The sequence below is a fragment of the Acomys minous genome (genome assembly GCF_964271855.1).
Source record: "Acomys minous genome assembly, chromosome: 18".
Taxonomy (NCBI): Eukaryota; Metazoa; Chordata; class Mammalia; order Rodentia; family Muridae; genus Acomys; species Acomys minous.
This window is the reverse complement of record NC_140501.1, coordinates 61417260-61429709: the sequence shown is the minus strand read 5'-3', so window position 1 is coordinate 61429709 and position 12450 is coordinate 61417260. Positions and strand designations below refer to the sequence as shown.

Here is a 12450-nt window from a genome sequence, read left to right as displayed (position 1 = left end):
GTTGTGCGCCACCACGTGGTTGCTGGGACTTGAACTCAGGACTTTTGAAAGAACAGCCAGTGCTCCTAACCTCTGAGCCATCTCTCCAGCTGCCCGTTTGTTTGTTTGTTTGTTTTTGTAATGCCTCAGTTCACTTTCATTCTCTTTTCTGGGTGAATATTTGCATATGTTTAAATATCTATCCTGTGCTTTGAGTACAGTTTTGCTGATGAACTGCTGCTCTCTTCCTCTCAAGGCCTCACCTATAAGAAGCTAAACCGCCTGGATGAAGCCTTGGACTCCTTCCTGAAACTGCATGCAATCCTTCGCAACAGCGCTCAAGTTCTTTGCCAGATAGCAAATGTGTATCTCGCTTAAAAACTTGAGAGCATTATTAATTCCCTCAACTGGAAATTGAATATAGATTATTAAATAATATTAGCCATGGAGATAATTGCTGAGGATAATATAACAGGTTAAACTGCTGAAAGTAGTTCAGTTGGTAAAAGATCATTTGAATCCTAAGAGGAATTAAAAATTCAGCCTATTAGTTGTTAATTTTTATTTTAAAAAATTGAAGGAATTGAAGTCAACATTTTGAGTACACACAAGTTCTGATTGAAAGTTAATTAAATGCTTTAGCATTGTATTAATTCTGATTCACGTAGCATATTGAAGACTCATGGTAGTTAGTACTGTTGCATTAGGAGTATAGAGATAGTGCATATAGCTCGCTGAAAACTGTCACCCTCACAATTCTTCTGTGCTGCATGGCCGTGTTCATCAGCGCTCATGCTGAGTGCGCCATGTGTGCAGGGTCAGAGCCTGTGTTTGGACTCCGTATGTACACTACTGTAAAGTACTGCTGGCCCGTCAGCCTCTGTCCCACGGGCTCTTTGGTTTTCCCCACTCAACAGTTAGAAAAGCAGACATGTGTTAATGTTTTTAATGCCTCGCACTGTATTGGAAAAGCACTTTGATTTCTCTCATTGTGATAAACTTTGACCATGCTATGGGAAGAAGTAATTAACGTTTAGGTAGGTTTTTCATATTTTCATGCAATTACCCTGATAGGCTTCATGTAAATGTCAGAGAGGTAAGTACTATCCACTCTACTTTAGATTAAATATACTTTAATTTTTTATAAAATTTTAGAGCAGATAGCATTGCAGTTATTCTGTTTATTTTCTGTGTTTATTATGTGCTTCAAGCAGTGACTATAGAGCGCAGGGCCCTGCACTTGCTGGGTGAATGCTGCCCATTGAGCTGTACCCAGTACAGCGCTGGCCACTTTTCCTGACACTAAACATCGTGACTCTGGTAGTGCCTAGTTAGTGATTGGCAGTGGTTAGTTGATGAGACTTTTTGAATAAACCTCCTTATTTTTTATCCCGTGGTATCACATTTGATTTGTCATGTTAAACAAGAGAGCAAGCTGAGTGTGGTAGCAAGTACCTACAATCCTAGCTACTTGGAGGCTGAGGCCAGAGGCTCTGGAGAGCAAGGCCTGCTCAGCAATAGTCTGGCTAGACCTCATCTCCCAGACAACACCACACCCTGAAACAAACCAAACTGAAAACCACAGAAGGCTTCTTGCTGACAGAACTTTGAATAGCAATCTATTCATTGAACATCAATATAAGTTCAATATAAGCCAATAAATATTGATTCAAAGTACTTGCGCATATGCAAGGGACTTCCTGACTACTAAAGGAAGCTACTGAAAGCAAATGCCCTGTCTTAGGTTTATACTATACTTAGGGGAAACACGTAAGAAAAATGCAGGAAGACAAACCTGTGTGCTGAGGAACATGAGAGAGCTGGAGTCATTGAACAAACATGGAGGCATCTCTAGACAGTGCTCTGAAGAATTCTGCTAGACATTTGGCCCTGACTCCATCTCCAGCTCTGCAAAAACATTATAATAAATACATAAGCAATAACTGTGCTGCTTTCTGCTCTAAAATGTCTGTGAAAAAAGTTAAGTCTACATCTAGTGCTTAAAACTATTAATGTTCCTGAATATATTTACATGAAATTAAAGAGAGCCAAAGGGGAGTATCTTAGAGAGGGGACAAAGGTGTTTCTGCATAGAGCAGCTCTATTTCCTGCCTCCTGGAGAGATCTAGAATGAACAGTGCAGACAGCATGTTCCCGAGGCCCAGAAGCATTTTCATTGTGATATTTCCAGTTTTACTTGTTGGTGACTAAATCTTAACTGACATTGTCTAAGATACGAGTTAATGGAAAATCCCAATCAAGCTATTAAATGGCTGTGGCAGTTGATCAGCGTTGTTCCAACTGATTCCCAAGCTCTGTCTAAACTGGGAGAGTTATACGACAGCGAGGGAGACAAGTCCCAAGCATTCCAGTATTACTATGAGGTAGGTGTGTCCTCTCACTTCTAGGTTCTGACATTTTATGCATTTTAAAGGGAATGGGCCATAAAATTTTAGAAAGGCTTATTAGTTTAAAACTAATCATGATCGAGGTAAAATAAAACATTCCTTTTTTTTTTTTTTTCATTTTTTGAGACAAGGTTTCTCTGTGTAGCCTTGGCTGTCCTAACCTTGCTTTGTAGACCAGGCTGGCCTCGCATTCATGACAAACCACCTGCCTCTGCCTCCTGAGTGCTGGGACTAAAGATATGCACCGCCATGCCCGGCTTAATAAACATTCTTGAACTATAATTTTGATTCTATTTTGGGGGCCGGAGGGGGGGGATTCAAGACAGGGCCTCTCTATGTAAAAACCCTGGCTGTCCTGGCCTCACTTTGTAGACCAGGCTGGCCTTGAACTCACAGAGATCGGCCTGCCTCTGCCTCCCGAGTGCTAGGATTAAGGGTGTGTACCTCCACGCCCAACTGCTTTGATTTATTTTAATTAAAATGAAAGTCATATATAATTGAAGACTGTCAAGTATGCCTAAGTTTTTCAAGTCTTGTGTAGTTTTAAAACTTGTAAAATTCTGTTATAACTCATACTTTTTATAAATGAATCTGTTTATCAGATAACGTCATCAGGAATATACTCTGTATTGCTACTGAAGTTACATTATCACCTGTGTTTTCTCTAGTCATACAGGTATTTCCCTTCTAACATTGAGGTCATTGAGTGGCTTGGCGCTTATTACATTGATACCCAGTTCTGTGAAAAAGCCATTCAGTACTTTGAAAGAGCTTCCCTTATACAGTAAGTAACTGGACTTTATAGTTAATGTCTTGCATTGAGACTATTTTTACCCCTAAAAAAATTAGTATTTGATAGGCCTAATAAATTCATGTAAATACCTTTTTTTTTCTTTGAGGCAGGGTTTCTCTGTGTAGCCTTGGCTGTCCTGGACTCACTTTGTAGACCAGGCTGGCCTCGAATTCTTAAGAGATCTGCCTGCCTCTGCCTCCCTAAGTGCTAGGATTGCAGGCGTGCATCACAACACCTGGCTCAGGAAAATACCTTAATGAATTGTTTTTATTTTCTTGTATTTTGTTCATCTTATTTTGTCTCTATTGTAGCAAATATATTTTCTGTTGCATAAGAATTTTAAATACCTTTTATAATATACTTTATCTGTTTTCCTTATCTGCACCTCAGTGAGCAAGTAGAATTTATTTACAGATCAGAAACTGACTTTCTCGGTCTTAGGACCACTTTATTGCTAGAAAAGTCTTAATAAAAGGAAGTTGTGTTGGTTTCAATTTACAGTTGCTGTACATTGTGGGTGCTGGGATTAAAGGTATGCGTCACCACTCCCTGCTGCTTAAATATATTTTTAAGTTCACATCAGAATGTTTTCCACATGTCTGATTCAAACATAACTGGAATGTATTATACCCTGCTTGGTCTTTGGCCAGATTAAATAATGAGATGAGGTGTAATTTGGACTCAGTAGAAGGATAGCAAAAGGCCCAGAGATGTAAGTAATGTCTGTGTAGATTCAGTGGCGAGCTTTAAGATCAATTCAGAGCTTGGGGTTGTGACTCAGTGGTGCTGTACAAATGATTGTGCACTTCACAGTCAAACTCTCCATTGACAGTTTGTAATAAAAAGTAATTACCTAATATAACTGTGTTAGGAGCTGGTGTACAACAGTAGACTCTGCAGGTTGTGGGGGGGGGGTGTCAGAGGTTGGGATGGCTTTTCACAAAGGGAGTGTGTGTGACCTGGGGTCTAGCACAAGGAGCCGTGCTACTGCCTGGATTTGCTGAAGGTAAAGGTTTGGCAAGGCCTAGTGAAGAGGATTGAGGAGTCAGAAAGGAGCTGCAAGGTGTATAAACTGGGTTAGAACCCTGGACATAGCACGTGGGTGGAGAAGTAACAGGCTCCAAGGATAAATGTAACACAGTTAACTACGTATTTTATGTAGATTGCAGTGGGTAGGTTGTGGGAAGTAGGCTTAAAATTAATACTTGTTGAGATTGAAGGCCAGCTCTGTCCAACCCCAAAGCTGGTAGGCTTGATCAAACTAGGGTGGGATTGGCAGGCTGTCTGGAAGCCACTAGGTGGGCAGAAAGGAGAATTGAAGAGGGGGGGGTATTAAGCAATTCCTTAGGCTGTTTCTCATTCAGATCTTAGGCTGAAGGGTTGTTTTTCAGAGATAGGATCTCCCACTGTAGCCCAGGCTAGCCTAGAACTCATTGCATAGGCAAGGATGGCTCCAAAGCCACAGCACTCCTCCTGCCTCAGCCTCTCATGAGCGCTGGGAATCCAAGCATGTGCCACTATGCCTGTCTTGGGCGTTTGTAATGTTAGTCTCCAGAGATCCTGGTTATGCTTATTCACTTTAGGAAAGAATGTGGTTCTTGTATAAGGTTTTTTTTTCATAAATAGAATAGAATAAATAGAATTCTCTTTCACTCCTTTTTTTTTTTTTTTTTTTTACTAAAGCCTGGTTGTTCTGACATAAGCTCAAATAATTTTTAGGCTCTAAACTTGTGAGCTTGTGTATTATTAATAAGTATTAAATAAACAAAAGGTCAGAAGTATTAAAAGGAATTATAGGTAGAAAGCTTAATGAGTCTGCTTCACTGTCTCATTATTTTTGTTTCGTTTCTAATTTCCACTAATTTCATTCTTTTATAGACCTACACAAGTGAAATGGCAGCTGATGGTAGCTAGCTGTTTTAGAAGAAGTGGTAAATATTTTGACTTTATTCATTCCTTATTTAGTTTGTGTCTTTTCTTTTAGGTAATTTCACATATAAATGTGTTCCAGTTGAATGTTTATTAAACACTAACTTTCTAAATAAGTACACATAATTGAACAGTATCATATAAAAATAATTACTAAATGTAGAAAAAGTTATGCTTACAAAGTGGGGGTGTTTTGTTTTTGTTTGGGGCAAGGGTGGGGACCGGCACTGGGTTTGATTTTAAGAGCAAGCCTTCTACCACTGAGTACACCCAGCCTGCAACATGAGGTTAATCATGTGTTCCAGTAATTCCCCTAAAAATGGGTTGTTTCTCAGGGTTAGCCACCGCATATTCTTTTTATATTAGTTTCTATTTCCATTTTCTGCCTGAGTGATTCTTAATGCAGAACTGGGACAGCAGGAACTATGTATAATTTACAACAAAGTTCACTAGGTTCAGAGGTTTGTGTTTCTGTCCTAATGGAGATGCCTGTAGCTTAAAATGCCAGATTCAACTAGAAGGTCAGTGTGACGTTTATAAACAGTCCCATAGACCAGAAAATGCCCAAGAAGAGTCCCTGCCCCCACAGGAAGCACAGCTGAGGTTGTCCGTGCTCACTGATGCCTGTCAGTGTCTTCAGAGTGGCCCAGGCATACATCACAAACTTAGTGCTGCCCTCAAGCACTAGAGGGCTCACTCTAACACTACCATGGCTACTGTCAGATGGACAGTTTGACTGCGAGGTGCACATTCATTTGTGCAGGACCACTGAGTCACAGCCCAAGCTGTGCATCGATCTTAAAGCTAGGTACTTAATTATTTCTGTTGAGAAGTAAAAACTAAATTTCAACCATTCGCTTCTACTCTAAACTTTTTTAGATTTTGTTTGTTTGTTTGTTTTTTGTTCTTCTGAGAGCCAGTGTCCCTGTGTAGCCGTGGCTGGCCTGAATCTCGCTGTGCAGTCAGGCTGACCTACACTCAGCAGCCTTGCTCCTTCATCTGCTTCCTGAGCGCTGAGTTACAGCCACACAATACGTGGATTTTTCTTCTAGAATTATTCAAGAATGATAAATATTTGCTTGTGGCAAACAGGAACATCTTCTACTACACTGTTAAAGTATGCCAATGCTTTAGATTAGAATCAAAATGTTTCTTAAACTTAATAAGATTTGTATATCTCTATACAGCTAGCTACTGTTACAGTTTCCTCTTTCTTTCTTTTCAGGTAACTACCAAAAGGCTCTAGATACTTACAAAGAGATTCACAGGAAGTTCCCAGAGAATGTTGAATGTAAGTGGCCTTATAGTTTATCACTTGAAGGCCAGGAAGGGAGCCACACTGTGTGCTTTAGTAGATGGTCACACTGCTGTAGAAGCAGTATGCGCAAACGGACCCGCAGTTGTGGTACATATGCAGTCAGAAAATTTGACTCTGTAAGTGTGCACTCTTATAGAATTTAGTTGTTGATAGGTTTTAGTAGAATAACACATTCTGTTTATTATTAAAAACTCTGATCTCAAGCTTTTATAAAAAGATATACAAACAGATTGTGGAGAAAGCAGCTGTGCACTGTTGGCAGAATGCTTGCTCCATATGAACAAAGCCCTGTTTTCATCCCCATACCAACTAGAACCAGATGTGGTGACTCCTGCTTGTAGTCTTAATGCTGAGGAGGTGATGGCCAGAGTTCAAGGTCAGCCTTGGTTACCTAAGTTCCTATAAACAGTGATGTTTTATAGAGAAGGCATTGTAGGATTTTTATTGGAGTGTGTATATAATGTGTGGGTAGGCACACGTGTGCCACAGCATGCCTGCACAGACCATTGCACTGTGGGTTTGAAGCCTTTCACGGTGAAAACAAAAAGTACTACAGCAGGAACTATAAGATCTGGTCTAAGAAAAACAGAAAATAGTTACCTTGTTCACGGCATATTGCCAGTAAACTGTCTGTTTTGTCCTGACTTGCCTTGTAGTCAAAGAAAGCAAAAAGCAATTCTTTGAGAAGAAATCTTTTCATTGATGTGAGGACAGTCATTGAGAGGTGTGGGAGGTGTTGAGAACAGCACTGCAGCGAAGAGAACATCTTTCAAAAATCTTTTTCATTTTGTCCCCAAGAACAGTAAACACATGCAACAACGCATTACAGTAAGAACGTGTCTCTCCTGAGCCCAGCATTCTGATGGTACAGCGTGATCCAAGAAGCAGGCAGAGTCTCAGCCTGGCTCTTGTAAGCGTGCCACTGCAGAGGACTGAGGTGTCCCATGCTGATCAGAAGTAGGTTGAGTACTCACAGCCACAGCACGCACACACCGTGAGGGGCTGGCCCACAGGACAGGCACTTGTAGAACTCGTAAAGAGTGCAGACTTCTAGCTCTTCCTTCAGAGGCTGTTTAGGTTTGCAGTGGACCCAGGCATCCATTTTCCCTGTTTCTTTTTCAAAACCTTTCTGTGTGGTCCTAGTCAGTAGAGATCACTCAGGCACCGGTGTGTATGACAGTGGGACCTGCCGGCCCAGCACCTGAAGTTGGTTGACTGAGGGGTCTCTGCAGGTCAGACAGGGAAGTCTGATGCTGGGCAGTTCAGTTCCTTGTCAGCATATTTGAAACACAGTGCAATTTGGGGAAAGGTTTCTAGGCAACAATCAGTCCACTCAGCTGAGGTCCAGGCACACAGTAAAGCTTAGGGAGCGAAGAGAGTGCGGAATTTGGTGAGGTCTGCCTCTATGGCAAAAGGTGGATGCGGTCGGCCACACCCACTTTCTTTGTCCACAGATAACAAAATAGGTCACCAGGTCCTTAACAAAATCCACTCTCAGCATTCTTGGCAAGAAAACAGGTATTTTATTTCCTCCACTGAGGAGAGGCCACTGTGTGCTTAACTTTCCTGGTTTCCCTAATGATCTGTGGGCACAGGAACCTTTGTGCCCCCCGCAGTTGATCCTGGAGTGCACAGCCATCTAGCAGGTTCCACAAGCAGCACCCTCACCTCCACCTACAGGATCTCACTGGTGCTCCCACTCCAGCTGTGCAGCCTGCAGGCTCCAGGCTGCAAGGGTAGAGTTGCTTCCTGATAAAAAACCACTGGAGTAGCCACAATGCCTTGGCTCAGAGCCAGAAAAGCCACATTTTTTTCCTTTATAGAATGTTTTAAAAGTTGCCTTAAAAATTAAATGAATGATTATGTTCATATAAGAAATATCTAAGATGACTTTAGCCTATATAATTTTCAAAACAGGTATAACCAATTGGCTACCATGACTGGAGCCATAGACGGGAAAATCTGTGGCATGTTATCTGAAGCAGAATCGTTTCCTAGCAAACACAGTAAGATGACGGCCTGCTTCTGTGGGCACTGCATGTACGTGTGCACAGACGTACACAGGCAGGCAAAATATCCACACATACAAAATAAGAAACTTTAAAAAAAAAAAGATTTATTTATTATGTATACAGTACTCTGCCTGCACGTACCCCTGCACACCAGAAGAGGACATTAGATCACATTACATATGGTTGTAAGCCGCCATGTGGTTGCTGGGAATTGAACTCAGGATCTCTGGAAGAGCAGTCAGTGCTTTTAACCTCTGAGCCATCTTTCCAGCCCCCAAATAAGCAACTTTTTACATTTTAAAATTGGTCTATTTTGCAGACTTACTGGTGATACCCTACATTTCAGAGAACAGCTACCAAAACTGTTTTTGGGTTTGTTTGTTTAAGTTGGGTCTCACGTAGCCTACTAGGCTAGAACTTACTATGTTAACTCCGTCAGGCTGGTCTGAGTTACATAGTAATGACTGGAACCAGTCATTTTATTTTCTACAAATTGCTTCTAAGCTGCTCTTCTGAGGGAAGGCAGGAGAGAAAAACAGTGGTATATTATTCACAAAGCATAAACTACCTTCTCATTGTGAGCTACTAAGATAAGTGTGTACACAGGTGACTTATAGAATTGACATTTCAGATTATTTTAGGCATGCTATTCTCTGTGTTTTACTGATCAGAAATTAGCTCTTAATGTACAGTTTCTTATGAGTGATAACTGTGTTCCATTCAGCACTGAATGCAGCACAGACCAAAATCCTTGGCATAGTGGATCTAGTTAGTGCCCTGCAAGAAAGAGAAGTCAGTAGCAAGCACACGCATCAGTAGTGGTAAATCTGAGGTTGAGAGCGTGGAGGGACGGGTGTCAGGGGCCATCAGTCCTGGGTGGCCTTTGAACCGATCCCGGAAGAATCAAAGAAAGTAAATGATGAAGACATGGGAACATTGTAGGTGAGGCACAGGTGACCATGGGATGTGACACCTGCAGGGCCAAGAAGTCCTGCAGCACAGGCAGCACGGCCTTAGAGCAGGGCTTCGCTAGTCTCTTCACAGAGATGAGGCTGAGCCACTGGAGAATTTTAAGCAGAAGAATGATTTGACATATGTTTTCATAACATCACCAGAATAAGGTAGACTCATAATTCCGTAACTGAAATCTACCCGTGACATGGCTCCATGAGTAAAGCACTTGCCACACAGGCCTGTGGAAATAAGGTCAATACTCAGAATCCACATAAAGATGGAAGGAGAGAAGCAACACGGCAGACGTGCACACATACACACACACACACACACACACACACACATACACACATACACACACACACACACACATACACACACACACACAGGAATGCACCCCAATAAATATTTTTTGTTTGTTTTTTCTTTTCAAGACAGAGTTTCTCTGTGTAGCCTTAGCTATCTTGAAACTTACTTTGTAGACCAGGCTTGCCTAGAACTCACAGCGATCTGCCTCCTGAGTGCTGGGATTAAAGAAGTGTACCACCATGCCAGCCCCAATAAATGTGTTTAAAAGATCATTTTAACTATTCTCTAGAGCATAACAGAGACAGGCAATGCCTATGTGAGTTATTTTGCAAGCATGTACTTGAGTGATAGTAGTAGAAATGGTGACAGTGATTCTGAATCTATTTGGGGTTTTAGTGACAGAATCTGTGTGCATTTGGACATTAGGTGTGGCAAACTGGAAAGAACAGAGAAGGGAACCCAGTCTGCTTGTGATGTCTTCCTCATAGGCATCTGAGAGGCTGTATTCACTGTGCACAGAAAAGCTGGGCATCTTTGCCATATAGATTTACCTCAGCACATGCTTGTTTAATTCTGTTAGCATATGCATTACAAATAAGTTTTAATTGGGTATTTGTTCACTCTTTATTCATTTGCAAAACTTTTATCAACTATTTCTTACATTCTGTAGATACAAGTTTATGTTTCTGATTTATTTCTGCTCCCTAAGACTCTCTAGTAATCATTTTACTGAAACAATATAATAAATGAAAACTGTTAATCCCAGCTCTGGGGAGGCAGAAGCAGACAGATTGCTATGAGTTCAAGGCCAGCCTGATCTACCAAGTGAGTCCAGGGCAGCCCAGGCTACACAGGAAAAACTCTGTCTTGAAAAATAATTAATTAATTAAAAAGATACTGTTTTAAGTGTTCAAAGTGCTGTGACAGTTCGGATATATATATCAGGTGGGACATAAATTTTCTTATACTGAGACAAAAAAAAGAAGAAGCTGCCTAAAAATTATGACCGTACAAGGACATAGATATAATTTACTTTTAGAAGAGTTTAGAAAACTTTTATATTTGTCATTTTGAACTAAAATTTAGAGGGACATAGCAGAGCAGCCAACAAAAGCAAAGTTGTTTATGACATTGGCCCTAAGGAAACCTCAGGATCAGCGGCATCAGGAGAGGAGGTAGGTGCTGGCCTGAGCTAAAAACAGGATTAGTGGCTAAGAGTGTATGTGGGAGTGACAGGGTTCCACATCCCCACAGGAATCGAGGAAGAGTGTGATGAGGCTGCTGAGCAATATGAGAAATACACTTAAGCTGGGTGGTGGCAGCTGCGCACGCCTTTAATCCCAGCACTTGGGAAGCAGAGACAGGTGGATCTCTATGTGTTTGAAGCCAGCCTGATCTACAAAGTGAATTCCAGGGCAGCCGGGCTACCCAGAGAAACCCTGTTTTTAAAAAAAGACCAAAAAAGAAAGAAACTAACTAGCTAACTAACTAACTAACAGAGGGGCTGGGGAGATGGCTTAGTGGTGAGTAGAGAGTGGCTACTCTTACTAGCACCCACAAAATGGTTTACAACTGTCTCTGTCCAAGGAATCTGATGCCCTCTTCTAGCCCCCATGGCAACCAGTCATGCATGTGATATGTAGACAAACATGACAGGCAAAATACTCATATACATAAAAAATATGTTTTTAAAAATATATTTAACAGTCAGAGCTGGGGAGATGACTCTGTTAGTAAAATGCTTTTCTGTACAAACATAAGAACATAAGATCCCCAGCACCCATGTGAAAAGCCTGCCATGGTGGCACACGCCTGGAACCCTGGTGCTGGTGCAACACACATAGGAGGAGTCTGGGGCTTGCTGGCCAGCCAGTCAGATCAAACCAACAAGCTCCAGGTGCAGTGAGAGGCCCTGTCTCAAAAAATTAGGTGGAGAGCAACTGAGGAAGACATCAGCACCCACGTAAGTGCATGTACACCCCTACATACATGCATACATACACGTATACACATGTATACATCTCATGCATGTACTCAAGCACAGAAGATATTTAACAGTCAAAATGAGTAACTTTGAAGTAGGCGAAAGAGAAGCGTAAGTTAAGTATTTATGTAGAGGAAATGTAGGAGGAAGAGAGTTGGGGGTGGTGATGTCAGTCAGCGAAGGGCAGGTGTTCTCTGGTGTTGTGACGTGAGTGAGCTATCTGGACTCTCTTAACAAAGTCACTGTAGTATACAGAGGAGATTGTGGTAACCACTGTGGAAAGTGGAGTGAAATTATTGAGATAGACTGGCTGAGGTGGATGGATGGGTGAGCCATCCCAGGACAGATCATAAGTCAATAGGACCAAGAGTGGACCTGGCTTAACACTAACATTCAAGTGGAGTTGAAGAAACTGATGGGATAGGAAAGGAAGCCAGGAGAGCAGAGAGGTCAGGAAAACAAGAGCAATGCCCCCATGCCAAGGAAGACGGACTTGAAGAAGACGTGATGGCTTGTGAAGCTTTGAGTTGGGTCTCTCACTCAGTGGCAGTGCTGCATGATACAAAGATTCTCTGGATTTCATACCCAGCACTGAGAAAAAAAAACTGTAGAAGGTCCCAGCCAGAAGCCACTGATCTGGGGAAGTCACTGGGGAAGTAGAGGTAGAAACAGAAGAGCAGCAGGTGTGAAATGAGGAGCGGCCCACTTTGGACGGTGCAGTCCAGGGAAGCTTTCCTCAAGGATGGACAAGGTGGCCATCTGTT

General features: G+C 41.8%; 1 protein-coding gene across 2 annotated transcripts in view; it reads left to right on the top strand.

Annotated features, from left to right (window-relative positions):
• The window catches only part of IFT88 (intraflagellar transport 88), a 91007-nt gene that overhangs the window by 53893 nt on the left and 24664 nt on the right, over nt 1-12450 (top strand). For both annotated transcript variants that reach the window (XM_084767476.1, XM_084767475.1), the window contains exons 18-22: nt 236-344; nt 2213-2363; nt 3056-3171; nt 5059-5111; nt 6335-6400. In XM_084767476.1, the coding sequence (XP_084623602.1) occupies nt 236-344; nt 2213-2363; nt 3056-3171; nt 5059-5111; nt 6335-6400 (495 nt within the window). The remainder of the gene's footprint in view (nt 1-235; nt 345-2212; nt 2364-3055; nt 3172-5058; nt 5112-6334; nt 6401-12450) is intronic.